Source organism: Schistocerca americana, chromosome 8 (genome assembly GCF_021461395.2).
Source record: "Schistocerca americana isolate TAMUIC-IGC-003095 chromosome 8, iqSchAmer2.1, whole genome shotgun sequence".
NCBI lineage: Eukaryota > Metazoa > Arthropoda > Insecta > Orthoptera > Acrididae > Schistocerca > Schistocerca americana.
The window spans coordinates 185,156,411-185,173,733 of NC_060126.1; the positions used below are offsets into that span (position 1 = coordinate 185,156,411).

The following is a 17,323-nucleotide window of genomic DNA, read 5'->3' on the forward strand; positions in this document are numbered from 1 at the left end:
AATAGCTGCATCAAAGGCAAGCCAAGCATCTCTTTTGAGGCTCCCAGCACTACATGCCTTATGATAAATAAATAATAATCCAAATTCTTCTCATTAAGGCTCATGCATTTATCTGCCTGGACAATCTTTAATGCAGAGAATGATCTTTCTTACATTACAAGAAGTGACGTACACTTACTTAAAGAAGGAAATTTCGGGAAGTGATTTTTCTTGCCTCTCTGTCGAACTGAGGTCTCTCTATTCCATAAGCCTGTCAGTAATAATCACAGAGTCCCAAAAAATTAACGCTCATGCATTCCTGATCACTTCCTCAGCTCACATCCAGACTGAAAGGAGAAGAGTGTAAAATAACCTTGGTGGGTGAACGGAGATTGGAGCATGACTGCTTCTTACATGGGAAACTCCTCATTGCATCCTCCTCAGATTTAGTTGCTAGATGGCCAAGTGGATAGCCTGTCAAAAACTCAACATAGATCAAGCATGAAAACTGGAAGAATAAGTACTCACTGTGAAAAAAATGAGAAACAGAAACAGTGAATGGCCTAAGCTTAACTAATGCAATATTGAGCTAAACTAAATACCTACAGTGTCACGGTGTTCGACTGTAAAGTGGACGAGCCGTGTTCACAACTTTCTCATGTCATACTCCCCCCCCCCCCCCCCCTCCCTCCCCACAACATTATAAACTGTCCGTCCAGTCATTGAAATGTTGTTCTCTTTCTGTAATCTTGGCAGTTGTCATACTATACATTGGTTACAGAATATGAGTCATGTGGTAAGAATACGTTACTATCGCAAGTAAACATGATGAATAGTAAGAGCAAGTGAGATACCACACTGACGTCTCACAAAAATGAAAATATGGGTGTGGACTATGTTACAACAAAGGGATTTAAGAGTCAAAACTTCCAAAATGGAACATAGCATCAAAAACGTTAAAAACACATTTTGACAGATCACAGAGAAACTGTGCGACAAACTGTTGTGTTCATTTGTTGCAGCTTACATGACAAACTATTATGTTTTCATCATTTCCTTGGGAGTGATCACATTCACATTCTTACAAACACCTAAATCGGGCAAGGAGGCAGTTCTCACTTACTTAACAGGTGTACAAATTAGGTGCGCTGATAAGAGATTCCTATCATATGACACATGTACTGTCATTAATCCACGTATGACATGCCAAATGTGTTTCCTGGTGGAGGATTTAGTTGACCTGTCATCTTGTCATCAAATATTTGCAGATCCCATACGAAAGCCACTTCATTTTGGCTGCTAATAGAATAGTTGTACAGAATCAACTATCATTATGGGTCCTTTCCTTACACCTTGTTGTTGCAAAAGGATGTTACACCATGACACAGACACAAATTTGAATATGGCGAACGGCAAAAATAAATAAATAAATAAATAAATAAATAATAATAATAAAATTGACAACTGGGAGATTTGAACATGACTTGCCCACTTGGCAGTACAACACCGTGACCACTTAACCATGACACAGTTGCTCTGGCAGGATGCTCTATATTGCAGTTCTTGCCCTTGAACTGCTTCCTGTTTTTATTTTGCCTTTTTTTCAGTTCAGAACACCTTCTTCCTGATTTCATGCTTGATCTGTGTTCAGTTTTTGACAGGCTGTCCGCTGAGCCCTCTTGCCACTAAATCTGAGGAGGGTGGATGAGGAGTTTCCCCTCATTAGTGGTTTCCCTAAATACTGCTCATCTAAGTAACAAGATTATATCTCCACGTGTGAAAACCCTGAGATCATTTTCAAATAAAATCGTTTATTGTTCTATATAGAAACTTTCAGAATAAAAGAAAACATAAGTCTTTTAAAGGTCTTCTTTAACAAACTGGGCCCTTCCTCATTTGCCAAAATCTTGGCTACATCCTTGAGGTTATCCACAGTAATGTTCACTTAGTCTACACCTGTTTTGATGGCTCTGATTACTTCCACAGGTCCCATGGAAGCCCAGGTGAATGTCCCCCATAGTGGCACAATGCACATTTCAGGCAGCTGTTCTCCGTGTTGACAACATATCCAGTCATGAGCATCGTTCATTGTCAGCAGAAGTTCACATAAAGATGGTGCAGGTCACTGTCAATAGTTAAGAAATTGTTAGCCAAGTTCATATATGACTGTATATCTTATTCAGATAAGTACACCCAAACCTGCAACAACAGACGCATATTTGAAGTGGACAATCTATAATTGCAGATATATGACATGATATCACTGGCTTGCCAGGACAAAGATTACAATAAATCTGATACGAAAAACTGGTTGTGAGAAAGCTTTGTACAAGATGGAGTCCATATTAGTTGAATGCAGACCAGCAGCAAAGGCAAAAACAAATGTTTCAGCAATATTTAACTTGACTTTCTTGACTAAATTCCTTTGGCTGCTATGGCAGAATAGGGCATCCGGGAGAACTCATCATCCATCTCTATCTTTGGCCATTTCTCTCAATTCCACCCGGTCTTGCAAACTGTCCTTGCTTCCCCATCCACTGTCCTTTTCCATGTAGCTCTAAACACCTCTATTCCTTGTTCCTTGCAAATTTCATTCCAGTGCCTTCTTTTCAATTGTCCCAGCTGGCTTTCTCAATATGTGCCCCAGCCATATCCACTTTCTCTCACATATTCATTCTTCTACAAGTGTCTGGTCTGCTTTTCTCCAGAGATCTTCATTACTTTTTTTTGTGGCCACCAGATATTTACTAAGTGCTGGAGACAATTATTCATGAAGCACTGTAACTGTAATGCTGTCTTTTCACCTACTTTCCAACTTTCACTGGTATACAGGACAGCCTTCACATTTTCATTAAAAATGCGAATTTTAGTTTTGCATGTGATGTTTCTGTTTCTCCACACTTTATACAGTTATATGAATGCAGCATTTGCCCTCTTTATGTTATTCTTCACATTATCTCTGGCTCCACCATTTTCTGTCACCACACTACCCAGATACAGAAATGAACTGACAATCTCCACTTGGTGCTACCCTACAGGAAGAGGCACTTTCATGCTCCCAGAATTCATCATTTCCTTTGTTTTATCTATGTTTATCTTGAGCCCAGCAATTACTGCTTCTTTTTTCAGTGAGTTGAATTTAGCCTTCATAGCTGTCAGCCTTTGAGTTAGTAAAACTATGTAGTCTGTGAAATCCAAATCCTCCAGATGTTTATGGATCCCCCATTTGATTGCTCATCCCCTGCCCCTGTGACTTTTTTTGTAACTAAGTCAAGGACAAGTAGGAAGAGCATTGGTGATAAAATACAATCCTGCCAAACTCCAGTTGTTACCTCTATTGGATCTGTAAGATTTCCCTTGCGAACAGACCTCTAATGATGTTTAGAATATTCTGTGGTTTACCATACTTCCATAACACTGGCCACAGCACTTGATGTTTCACAGAATTGAAGGCCTTTTCAAAGTCAATGAATGCCAGGTACACAATTGCCTGGAATTCTTCATTTTGCTCTAATATAATCCTAAGATATTAATAAGATCACCCAAATGTATTGGCTTGTTCTTTACACAGTTGATTTTCAACTGAATCTTTAATCCTATTTAAAATAACTCTGGTGAAGACTTGACTGGGCACTGACAGCAAAGTAATACCACACCAGTTGTTACAACTTTTTTTTTTAGGGGGGGGGGGGGGGGGCACTTTACCAACAAGCCCCTTTTTACTCACTCGAGGATTTCTCTTCAAGCCAAATACGCTTCAGAAAGGGGTGGAGGATTTCATCTGTACTTAAAATATTGGCTTTTAACAGCTCCAGTGCTGTGTTGTCTACGCTTGGAGCCTTTGCATTGTTTTACGTTTCTTAAAGCCCTCCTAATTTCATGTATTGTGGGATACTGCACATTTATATGTTGATCTGCTTTGACTTCCTCTGGAGAATCTCTTACCTGTTCCTCTTGGTTGTCCTTATAATTTAACAACTCCTTGAAATGCTCCCTCCATCTATGTAGCTGTGCCTGTCTGTAATCATCACCTGATCCTTGCTCTTAACTGGTCCTTCAAGTCTAAAGTTCTTCACTGAGAGTCATTTCGTGATATCATACAGCTCCTTTATATTTCCATGGCTTGCTGCTTATTTTGTTAACTGTGCCTGCTCATCTATCCATTTCCTTTTATCTCATCTTATCCCTATTTCCAATCTTCTGTTTGCCTCCATTTATTCTTTATGCACTTCAATCTTATAAGCTTTTGTATAAAAAAGATTTAACTTTTGCTTTAGTTCTTTCCTTCGATGTATCTTAAATCCTAATACAGTGAAATGTTGTTTTACTCTTTTCAAGGGACTACAAAAAATAGTGTACATGTGGGAAAATGTAAAATGTGGGAAATAACATTATAGGCTGTACAAGTTACGTGTATGATACCGCCATTGCATTTTTTGCACTTTATGCATGACATATGTACATCACAGGCATCAAAATGCTCATCACGGGCTTGTTTATTATCTAATAAAAACGGTTGGTGTAACTGGGACTGACAGTTGGGAAGTAGAAACATCTGACTCAATTTTGATGCTTTTGGACAGATTGCAGCTCTCATTCATTGTTTAAATAATGAAACACTGCACCAGTTATATATTTTTTCATGCTTAGCATGATACATTTTGAGAATTTTTCTCTCATTTTCAAGTGCAAATATTGACACAAGTATCAGTTATGTAGAAGGCCACACACACGCAAATTATCACATAGATAGTTTGTGTCACATCACAAAAAACATGTAAGTAAATAACTGCACTTGATAATGATGAAAGACTCTCAGACACATTTTGCTCAGCAAGAAGGAAAACACAATTGGTACTGTTTTTAAATTATATAAACATTTGTCCAATGCAAAGTGAGTGAAGATGTCACTAGTGCTACAAGTGGCCAAATCACAAAACATGTTAAACAATTAAATACGGTTCGACGAAGGAGTTAACAATGACCACTACAATCACAAAACTGTGCATGCACACTAGAGACAGTTTGGTTGTGATTGGGCACGATATCTTTATCCAAACAAACCTAATTGCTCCCATCAGCCACTACACCAAGCAGAGCTTGGCAGTGGCAGAAGATATAGCACGAACTGTTCCAACTTTTAGACGTTTACCGATTCAAATCCACTGAGAAGAGCACCCTGGTGTCTAGAAACCTAACCACGTAATGTTTGTAAACACTATTCAACAGTGAACATCATTCCAATGTCATTTAACACTTTCGCTGCGGCTGACGCTTATAAGCGTCACAAGAATCCACGAGCCAGTGCGTCTGACGCCGATAAGCGTCCGCGCTCACTGTCGGATTACTGTCTAGTTGCAGCATCAAAGCTAGCATCAAAGCGTGTAAAATTTTGTTTTGTGTGGTCAGTTATCTAACGTATATTGTTCGTAATGGCGGCTAATGAACAGACACCAGGACCTTGCTACGTAAAAAGGAGCAGGAAATGAGTTAAATTGACAGTGAAACAGTTACTTAGTGTACTAGACGACAGTGATTTTCTGTCTAGTGAGGACGAGGCATACCACAGATATTGTCATTTAGAGGCTGCAGAAGAATTGCAGTGTGATGATAGCGCAGATGCACAGCTTTCGAATCTGTTTCGTGACAGTTCCGAATCTGACGATACGGATCACGACGATTGTGTGGAAATCGACGACGAAAAAGTAATGCATATAAGGTGTCATCATTAAGTCAGCATCGAACATGATCCTACAGATGTTACGAGGTCTTGACGTCGGCCTGTAGCTCAGGTGTGCTCAGGCGCGTCGGCTCCGAGCGGTACCTGCCGTTTCAGAGTGTTACCGGCCGCACTCGCACGTTACCGGGCCGCACTGGAGAGTTGCGCGCCTGCACCGATGCCGCAGCGAAAGTGTTAATGTCAGGTTTTTCTCTACAAACAACTAGCCACAAAGCATAAGCTATGGATATGACGAAGCAAAATTGGGTGCAGATTAACATTGTGGTCATAGGAAATTGGAAGGGAGTAATAAAAAATGTTGTAAATGGTGGGAAAATATTAATTCTGGGAATGTAAAAATGAGATTATTCTGTATGTTCACTCCAACATCTAGGAAGCTGTTTTTATGTTTTTACCAAACTGTGTCAATTCCTTCCTGCAAAACGTTTTCTTAAGAGAGGACCTGCAATTTGTTTTGTACTTCAAGTGCAAATCATTATTTGATATGATGATCTTTTAGTCTTACCACATTTAATTTTTTTTTCTTTTTTTCTCCTAAACATTCAGCAGAGAGTGTCAAAACTTGAGGCTAACATGTAATCTCATGCATCTAAAAGATAACAGTAGGTTTTAAACATTGTTTTCCAACACAGTAATAAATACTGCAATTTCAACTTTATCTTACACCACATGGCATAATACAAAAGTCTGCAAAATGAAAGTAATCTTACCAACTACTCCCTTTTGTCCATGTCGGCTACTGAACTTGTCACCAATTTCAGGCCGTCTTGTTTGTCTGAGCAAAACTTTAATTAAGAAATCTTCTTCGTTATTAGATGAAACCATTACTTTCTCAATATATGATGGCTCTGCACCTTTATAACTAATTGGAACATCACGGTATTCTGTAGCTTGCTCTTGCCCAGTGTTAACTGGATTCAGTGTCACTGTTGGCATTGACTTATTCACAAGACACTAAAAGAGAGAAACAGCATTGGCTACTAAGTGATACTGAAAAGAAAATGATACAAAATTCTTAAAGGAGTCAAGAGTTAAATGTGATGTAATATATGACTGCAGTTATAAAATAATCACCTAAAGTTATAGTTTTGAAATTTTACTAATAAAAAGTTTCAAACTGTAGAGCAAGCTTTAAACATACAATGAAATACCAGTGGTATAATTACTTCCAAAACTTCATGTGCTATGCAGTCAGAGACTAATCTCTGCATAACAACATCTAAAATCTATGTTACTGAAGAGTCTAGCTTTAGATGAAAACCCCAATACATTGCTATAGCATTTTTGCCCCCAAGAGTATTCTTTGAAGTAAGGCAGGGAAACCGTCATTTAGTGTCCTGTTAATGATGATATTAGAACTGGACAAATACTAGTATTGGTGAAGGTATTTCACCTTGTCTTTTTTAAATGAACTATTCTGTAATTTGCTTTAAGCAATGTTGAGAAAACACAGGAATCTTTCTGGCATTTGCTTTAAGCGATGTTTAGAAACCATGGAAAAATTGTCAGAGTGGTCAGACAAGGATTTAAACTTCTGTTTCCCAAATTACAGTTCAGTGTCTTACCACTGTGACACCTTGCTCACTGTGTTTACTTTGAGTTGCTTGGTATATGACCATAACAAGTAATGCAGTGTCGAAGAAATAGAAGTGCAAACACCACTGAAATAATTTTCTTTCTTTCTTTGAGGGGGGGTGGGGGGTGGGGGGTGGGTGGTGGTGGTGGTGGTGGTGGTGGTGGTGGTGGCAATTTATGCTAAGAGTGCTCATTAACCAAAAAATTAACAGGAGCGTACGTGGCAGGCTAATAAGTTCACAGTATTTAGAGCATGGCTAATATTGTCCTTTATAAAAACAATAGCAGACCATGATTAACAAAACTTAGGTAATTGTTAGGGCCCACATACTTCAGCATCATCTCAGTATAAACATAAAATTGCAAAATAGTATCAAAGAAATTTACTGATGACAAAGAAAAAGGAAGGTAGTAGTACGATTTCTCGTACAACTGACATATGTTTGGAGGAAGAATTTAACAGGCAGAAAGAGACAGAGAAGTAAATCCATGGCAGGTACAAATTTTATAGACAATGGGTAACCACTCAAGGTTTCCTAAGTAATTACCTGTCAGACAGGCCTGTAGTAGATATAGTTGAATAAACAACAAACATGTGCTGAGTGAGAAAAAGTAAAGACAGCGATTATGCCTCTCATATAGATGAATGCATGAAAAGGGTTTAAGCAACAAAAGATCTATCAAGTTGTCAGTGCAGCTGGATGTGACAAGTGATGTGACTACTGTGTCATGAAAGAGCCGATAGTCTCCAAAAAGATCAGTAAAAATTTTTAGCAGTTCATGTTTATGAACAATCCACATGAAAGTTCCGCATATATACACACTGCGTTTCCTTTTGTTTCTCACTTATTGTTACGTCTCCCTGACATACCTCACATAAATCCCTGACATACCTCACATAAATGCTTTTTTAAAGACCACATAAAACATGACGAAGAATAGCAACTAGCTGAACCTGTGACATACATACTGAATCAGAATCACAATGTACACTTTTTTGAGATCGTATTCACATACCTGTCTGTTTTCCACTTTCTCTCCTGGTGAAGCAATGCCGTCAGCATCTAAACAAGTATGTTGCCATGCTGGTTTCTTTGTTTCTGGGTCAACCAGGGGACCCAAAATACGGTCATACGTCTGATTTGCATAACGTTTAAGAGTACATTTAGCATTTCGATAAACAAGGCATCGTCCGTAACCTATGAACGTAAAATTTTGATAAGTATTACGTGAAAGAGTTTTAGCCATTATAGGAAACATGAGTTAGTTAAGCAGTTTGCAGAGAGTAAAACAGTAATTTGCGGTTAATTCTTTTGGAAAAATTTGCTATTAGTTAAAATGGCTTTCTTTGAAATATAAATGTAAATGTATAACTGAAGTTTACAAGTGACACACACGATAATCAAACAATTTGTAATACTGAATTATCTGAATGCATCCCAACCCCTTCTGGAACAACTTGGGGGAGTAGGGCTACATTTACACAGTTACATCATAGTAGTTTTTGAATATTCAAGTGAGTTTCAAAGAATTAAGTAAAATCCTTGGTACAGTTTAATTAAATATGACCAACAAATGAGATTCACTTACTGTACCTCTATCGATGGATGCTTTATTTATTATTAGGGCATCCTCAATGTCATAACCACTGTAGCTCATAACAGCTACAATTGCATTTTGTCCCGCTGGAATTTTATCAAAGTTTGTCAGTTCAATTGTATGAGACTTCACCATAGGCGCCTGTGGGTATACCAAATTATACAGCAATGTATCTATCCGATTTCGTTGGTTATAACCAATTGTACCTATGAAGAAGATTGTTAGATTAGGTCACATTTATTCTTAAAACTAAGCTTATTCTTAAAACTATACTAATTAAATAATGTAAAAAGAAAAATTTTGTACTGTCAAATATAAGACTACCACAATAGATTTTATGATAATGGTTGTAAGTGTACAGCCACATAGTGTGTGCCCAATCAGGACAGACTAGGTGTGAGCAACCTCTGAGAGCATTAAAGGAGAAAGAGAAATTTTCATTTGATAAATAATGGTTTATTCCTTCAAGAAATGCAATTAGGTGCACCCAGAAAAATCTGTTATGCAGTCAGTCAGTCTTGATGAGACCAAGAGGTCGTCACATTAGAAGAGTAACTTATAAGGACCTAATAAACAATGGGAAGTCCAGGTTGGATATCAACAATATTAAGAAAACTACAGACTGCTATTCACAGTAAAAATGACACGTTGAGTTGCAGACAATCACAACAAAAAGAATGGAGGGTGAGGGGACAGTAGGTTACCGCAGTTTGACGCCAGGATGAGAAGAATAAGTTTAATGTGTGTGGGGACCTAAGTCCATGTAGCAATAAGGAAGGAAGTATGTCCCAGCTATCTGAGGGCCAACAAAAGATAGAGCAAGCAGCATGGGCTGAATCTCCTTGGTGGCTGCCGGCAGGCAGTGTGTGATTCTTTCCCCATGATTCCTACTTCTATAGACACTGAACACATCAGGGGCTGATTCTGTATCTGCAGTTTGGGAGGGGAGGAGAGAGGCAAGGTGGGGGTGGGGAGGGAACCTCTAATGAAGCAATGATCATAGTACAACATGTAGGCCACAATTAATTGTAAACACCAAAAAAAGCGTACAAGAAATTACACTTGGACTGGTCACATACCTGTACATAAAGGCACACTTATACTACAGGGACAAGAAAAAATCATTTTATTTTGTGGCCAAATTTGGTGTTATTTTTCACCTAATCAAGTGTTTTTTGCCACACTAAGTGCCATCTTGTTGCCAAATTCTATGTTATTTTATTTTGTCTCTTTTGGCATCCCCCCCCCCTCCCCCCATGTTATTTGTCTCCAGTTTCAGTGTTATTTGTCTCCCATTTTCTTTCAATTTCGGTGGTATTTTTTGCGAATTTCGGTGCTATTTTTAACAAATTTTGGTGCTATTTTCTGGAAATTTCAGTGTATTTTCTGCAAATTTCGGTGCAATTTTTTTCAAATTTCAATCCCATTTTTTTGCAAATTTTGGTGCTATTTTTTGCGAATTTTGGTGCTATTTTTGTATATATCTGTGCTATTTGTTATGAATTTTGGTATTTTTTTGACAATTTTGATGTTATTTTTTGTTGACCTTCCTTGTTCTTTTGCAAAATTAAAAGTTTTATTTCTTTACCAAATTCTGAGTGTTTCCTCTTTTTGCCCAATTTTAAATTAATGTTGCCAAATTATGTGTTACTTTTTACCAAATTAGGTGTTACTTTTCTCCAAATTTAGTGTTATTTTTGCCAACATTAGGGTATTTTTTCCAAATATGGTGCTATTCTTTTCCCAAATACAGCATTATTTTTTTGCCACATTCGGTTTTATGTATCGTCAAATTTTGTGTTACCTCTTGCCAGATTCAGTGATTTATCTCAAGGTCAGTGTTATTTATTTGCCAATTTTGGTGCTATTTCTTGCCAATTCCATTGTTATTTTTTTCCTATTTCAGTGCTACTTTTCACACCACTTCATACGTCGTTATGTAGGGAATGAACTGTCATTTTAAGATTATGTATGAACCTCATCTTCATGAAAAAAAGAAAGGAAAATGTAATGTCAATGTTCAGCAACTATCAGTTACAAATATCGTTAAGCTGTCGTCTCAGATCTATAACATTTTTATACTATAAAATGACAAATTTCACTATGTGTCACAAAAATCAAAAATTTTGTGTTGTTTTACTAAAAACCAATCATTTTCATGAATTTTTCCTATTCCTACTTACACTGCATGAACCCAAATTCCACTGACAAAATTTGGTGGTTATTCAGGGGTTCTTTGGTATAGGAGACCTGTGGCCTACAGAGGCCTCTAACAGAGTAATAATGTAATTATGATTTATTTGATTTGTTATCCAGTTACCTTTGTTTCTCTGGAAATGTCTTCACAACAGTGGAAAAAGCCTGTAATCATGCAATCACCAAAATATACAATTCGAAAAACAAAGTAATCCAAAAACCTCAGACAAAACAAACACTTTTATTGCAATGAGTTCAATTTGTTCCATGAGTATACAACATATTAAAAAATGCAGGATGTTCCATTATAAGTACTGTTCAAACTGTCAATCACAATGATCGCAGCAATGTGTACAGTGACACAATGTTGACTGTCTTACATGCTCAACAATAACAGGAGTTTGGCATACAACTTCTGTGACTGCAAAAGTCCTAGCAATTAGATCCAAGTGAGGATCCACAGAGGCCTCATAACCTAGGATCCTAAAGTTCCCACAGAAGAAGTTCATTGGTAACACATGTGATGACTAAGCTGGTCATGAAAAGGACCATCACAACCAGTCTATTGTTCTCAAAACTAAATGCAGTTACTCTGTAATTAGTCACTGATGACAATGAATCTTTTGCACTAAAATACTCAGAAAATGTCACTGAACAACCTCCACAATTTTCTTGTAGTTCAAGATCACTGTGTTGTTGTGGCCTTCAGCCCGAAGATTGGTTTGATGCAGCTCTCTATGTTAGTCTATTCTATGCGTGCCTCTTCATCTCTGCAAAGATACTGAAAGCTACACCTGTTTTGAACCTGGTTACCTCACTCAAGCCTTGTTCTCTCTCTAATTTTTACTCTCCAGCTATCACTCCATTACCAAACTGACAACTTGATAACTCATTATCTGTCCTGTCAACCAAGTACTTCCTTTAATCAAATTCTGCCATAAATTTCTTTTCCCCCCAGTTCAAGTCACTCCTTCCTCCTCAGTTATCCAATCTGACCAGAGCTTCTATTCTGTTCCTGTTGAACTGTTTATCACCCATGTTTCACTTCTGTACAACACTACACTCCAAAAACCTTCAGAAAATACCTCCTAACACTTAAATTTGTATTCAATCTTAACAAACTTCTCTTTTGCAGAAATGCATTTTTTGCTTGGGCCAATCTGTATTTTACTCTACTTCAGCCATAGTTTTACTGTTGTCGATATTCATCTTATAACCTCTTTTCAAAATACTATCCGCTTTATTCAACTGATTTTTGAAGTTCTTCCTCTGTCTGACAGAATTACAATGTCATTTGCAAATCATAAAGTCTTTTTGTTTTTTTATCCCTGAACTTTAATTCCCAACCTAACTTTCTCCTTGGTTTTCTTTCTTTACTGCTTGTTAATGTACAGACTGAATAATACTGGGGTAGGCTACAGCCCCATCTCTTTTCCTTCTCAGCTACTGCCCCCCCCCCCCCCCCTTTTCATATCCTTTGATTCTTATATCACTCCCTGCATTTTACCCCTGCTAGATTCAGATTTTCAAGGATTTTATCCTGGTCAACATGGTCAACAGTTTTATCTAAATTTATAAATGTAGGTTTGTCTTCAGTCTATCTTCTAAAATAAGTTGGAGGTTCAGTATTGCCTTGCAAGTTCCTATGTCTCTCCAGAATCCAAGGACCCCTAAGAGCAGCTTGTATAAGTTTTTCCATTTTATAAAAGCGTAAATGTTATTTATCTGCAATATGAAAAATAAAAACCTTGCAAGAAGTTTTATACATACCCATGGCTTGCTTCCCCATAGCACACTGGTATGTATTTCTTGGACTTTGGTTGTGGTGTGGATAAGGAACAAGTCCAGCACAAACACCCAACAGAGTGAATGGTTCAATCTCGAGATGGGTTGTGAGTCGAGGATCAATGGTAGCTTCAGACAATGCAATGTGACTATCATTCTCCTCATTCACATCAAGAAACTCCACAAGACCTTCAAAAGCATAAATGAATGAAGTTATACTGGTTCAGCAAACAAATACATTAACACAAGCATAGTACATAATTACACTTGAGAACTATATTGTTTCAAGACAATCATTAGTTATGTGCAGCAAGATCTAATCTGCCATTCCTTTAAATACATTTATGTACTGTTTCACTTAAATCTTCTGCATGGGCTTTAAACAACTGGTATTGGTTTGATTTGAATACATATTTATGAATAAAGAGTAGAAAATGTGCCCTTCAGTTCACTGTACAAACTCTGCTAGACATTTTAAAAACAAATGACTTCTTTCAATAAACTATAAAATTACGAGACAGAATTACTGGCTGGAACTTATTTTCGATGGTATTTGGAGATAATCTGAGGAAACAAGGAGGAAGTACAGGAGCAATGGAATGTATAGCAATGAATAGTACACTGATACGGACGAAATTTGTCCAAGTAAGTGAAAAATTACGATCAAAACAATGAAGCATAAGTGTCTCAACTGGAATAACAATTGCTGGGGAATGAGTGAGGAAGGTAGAGTGTCTCAAGCATCTGGGAAGCTTAATACAGTAGAATGGAAGAAACCTCCACCCCCCCTCCCCACAACTTGCACCATTAAGTGCCCCTTCAGCACACTGCGTAGAGTGAAGATGTGGCTCAGAAGTACAACTGGCATTGACGGTCCGTCAAGTTTGTGTCTTCTTAGGATCCACAGGAAAAGGTCGAAAAACCCGACTTTTCAGGAAAAAGTTATTGACTTGGTCAGGAAAAGTAAAAGATATTTACATTTTGCTTTTTCAGATAAATATTTGTGTCAAATCCATAAAGTAACCTGTCCTTTTATATCAGTACTAACGTAAAAACTTTTGAGGTGTGCATTTTCAGTTTGTTTGCTGTATTAAAGTACAAGGACTTTCCTCCTCCACTCGTGTTGTAAATATTCAATGATTTCAATAAAATAGTTAAAATAACACATTGTTATTCTTTATAGAGTATGAGAACCATGGCCTAATATTTCAGTAAAAGCACAAAGTTTTTAACAGGGATATAACTGGAACTCTTTTATGACTATTAGAAGTTAACATTTGTCTTCCAGAATATTAAAAACTAGCAACCCCACCTAGATTCGCATGGGCAGTACTAATTGTAAGTATCTACAGTCAGACAACTTGTCTGGCATGGTGTTAAATTTGTTTACAGGCCACTATGTAAATTTCTGTATAAAATTCAAACAACAGTGTCAAGTAAGTTCATGCAAATGAAGCAAAGTTGGATCCTCTATTGAAATAATTTTTTGAAAAATGTTTTACTGTTTGCATAAAAAATGGAGAACTGCAGATTTTTCACTCTGTAATTATTCTCAAATGACTGCACGGAAACTATTCAATAAAAATATCTGATTCTTCTGAATTTTACTGTCTCACATTGCACCATGACATTGAAGTCATTACCACTATGATATTTCAAAGTTTATATTTATGTATTTATAGTAGAGGGAAACATTCCACGTGGGAAAAATATATCTAAAAACAAAGATGATGAGACTTACCAAACAAAAGCGCTGGCAGGTCGATAGACGCACAAACAAACACAAACATACACACAAAATTCAAGCTTTCGCAACAAACAGTTGCTTCATCAGGAAAGAGGGAAGGAGAGGGAAAGACGAAAGGATGTGGGATTTAAGGGAGAGGGTAAGGAGTCATTCCAATCCCGGGAGCGGAAAGACTTACCTTAGGGGTAACACACACACACACACACACACACACACACACACACACACCCATCCGCACATACACAGACACAAGCAGACATTTGTAAAGGCAAAGAGTTTCCACATACACAGACACAAGCAGACATCCCTTAAAACCCACATCCTTTCGTCTTTCCCTCTCCTTCCCTCTTTCCTGATGAAGCAACTGTTTGTTGCGAAAGCTTGAATTTTGTGTGTATGTTTGTGTTTGTTTGTGTGTCTATCGACCTGCCAGCGCTTTTGTTTGGTAAGTCTCATCATCTTTCTTTTTAGATATATTTATGTATTTATTTATTTATACAAGGTGTTACAAAAAGGTACGGCCAAACTTTCAGGAGACATTCCTCACACACAAATAAATAAAAGATGTTATGTGGACATGTGTCCGGAAACGCTTAATTTCCATGTTAGAGCTCTTTTTAGTTTGTTCTTCCACCTACGCTCAATGGAGCACGTTATCATGATTTCATACGGGATACTCTACCTGTACTGCTAGAACATGTTCCTTTACAAGTACGACACAACATGTGGTTCATGCACGATGGAACTCCTGCACATTTCAGTCGAAGTGATCGGACACTTCTCAACAACAGATTCGGTGACTGATGGATTGGTAGAGGCGGACCAATTCCATGGCCTCCACGCTCTCCTGAACTCAACCCTCTTGACTTTCATTTATGGGGGCATTTGAAAGCTCTTGTCTACGCAACCCCGGCACCAAATGTAGCGACTCTTCGTGCTCGTATTGTGGACGGCTGTGATACAATATGCCATTCTCCAGGGTTGCATCAGTGCATCAGGGATTCCATGCGACGGAGGGTGGATGCATGTATCCTCGCTGACGGAGGACATTTTGAACATTTCCTGTAACAAAGTGTTTGAAGTCACGCTGGTACGTTCTGTTGCTGTGTGTTTCCATTCCATGATTAATGTGATTTGAAGATAAGTAATAAAATGAGCTCTAACATGGAAAGTAAGCATTTCCGGACACATGTCCACATAACATGTTTTCTTTCTTTGTGTGTGAGGAATGTTTTCTGTAAGTTTGGCCATGCCTTTTTGTAACACACTTTATATTAAAAAAGATGCTGTAACCTACCAAACGAAAAAGCGCTGGTAGATAGACACAATAAAAAACACACAAACACGCACACAAATTTCAAGCTTTCGCAACCCACGGTTGCTTCATCAGGAAAGAGGGAAGCAGAGGGAAAGATGAAAGGATGTGAGTTTTAAGGGATGGGTAAGGAGTCGTTCCAATCCCAGGAGTGGAAAGACTTAGCTTCGGGGGAAAAAGGGACAGGTATACACTCGCACACACACACATATCCATCCGCACATATACAGGTGTCTTTCTCGTTTGGTAAGTCACAGCATCTTTTTTAATATATTTTTCTCATGTGGAATGTTTCTTTCTGTTACATTTATTTATTTATTTATTCTCACATCAAAAACATACATAGGTGCATAGTTAACATATCATATAGTCTTTGACCAAAACGTGGCCACTCCCAGTCCATTTTCTGTCGCTTGATGGTGGTTTTCTGCAATACAGGAGGCTTGACACAGTCGACACTGAAGCATGTGCTGAACAGTCTACACCTCCTCACACTCACATTTACTGTACTGTAAACCCATCTTGCAAGATTAACTTTTGATCTACCCACTCCTGATCTCAGCCTATTCATAGATTTCCAGGTCACCCATTCCTCCTCATATCCTGGAGGCAGAATTTCAGAAACTCTTTTTCCAGTCAGAGGGGAGGGAAGTCTTATCCCTCCAAAGTTGTACCCTAGCATTTTCAGCAACGATAGTAAATACCTCTAATGTTCTAAGGAAACTCTTCCTTGACTTCAATCACTGTGAATACGGTTTATTCCTACACAGTGGATGGGTTTGTTCTTATTCCCCTTTTTTTCATTCCTTATTCATCACAATTTCTCTTCGAATGGGAGAAGGTGCTACTCCTGCAAGATGGTAAATCCATTTGGCAGGAGTAGATTTCAAACAATCTGTCATAATTCTGCATGCGTTGTTAAGTAAAGCAGCACTCCCCATTGTTTGAAGAATTTGCAGTAAAAACTATATGTGATTGTTTATCTGAAGGAAGCAGAAATTGGTGGTCCAGAACTATCATCTTTCAAAATCTGTAGTAGTCATCAGCAACTAATTTCTGGATCTCATGCCATATTCTAAGAAACTCACAAATACATTTTTATGTATAATTTCAAAGTGTTCTAAAACAATATACCTGAATATGTTAAGTAACATCCACATTGAGTGAATGTGTGCAAATGTTTGGCTTCCGTTGATGTACTAGCAGAAAGTGTCCGACATCAGAAGCTTGTTGTCAGTTATGACAAAGCTATGTTGCGCTACATAGAGCTGTACTTGTAAGGACTTCCACTGGATGATACCACATCTAACCCCACATTTTGGCTCCCCTGCCTGCCTCCCCCCCCCCCCCCCCAAACAAATTATCACATGGGCAACCTCGGTCCTGT

General features: G+C 38.0%; 1 protein-coding gene across 1 annotated transcript in view; it reads right to left on the minus strand.

Annotated features, from left to right (window-relative positions):
- LOC124545165 (DNA-directed RNA polymerase III subunit RPC2) overlaps window positions 1–17,323 on the minus strand; it is a 192,022-nt gene that overhangs the window by 31,101 nt on the left and 143,598 nt on the right. Inside the window, exons 14-17 of the mRNA XM_047124000.1 lie at window positions 12,860–13,063; window positions 8,890–9,099; window positions 8,312–8,493; window positions 6,430–6,673 (exon numbers count right to left, since the gene is read on the minus strand). Of these exons, the coding sequence (XP_046979956.1) occupies window positions 6,430–6,673; window positions 8,312–8,493; window positions 8,890–9,099; window positions 12,860–13,063 (840 nt within the window). The remainder of the gene's footprint in view (window positions 1–6,429; window positions 6,674–8,311; window positions 8,494–8,889; window positions 9,100–12,859; window positions 13,064–17,323) is intronic.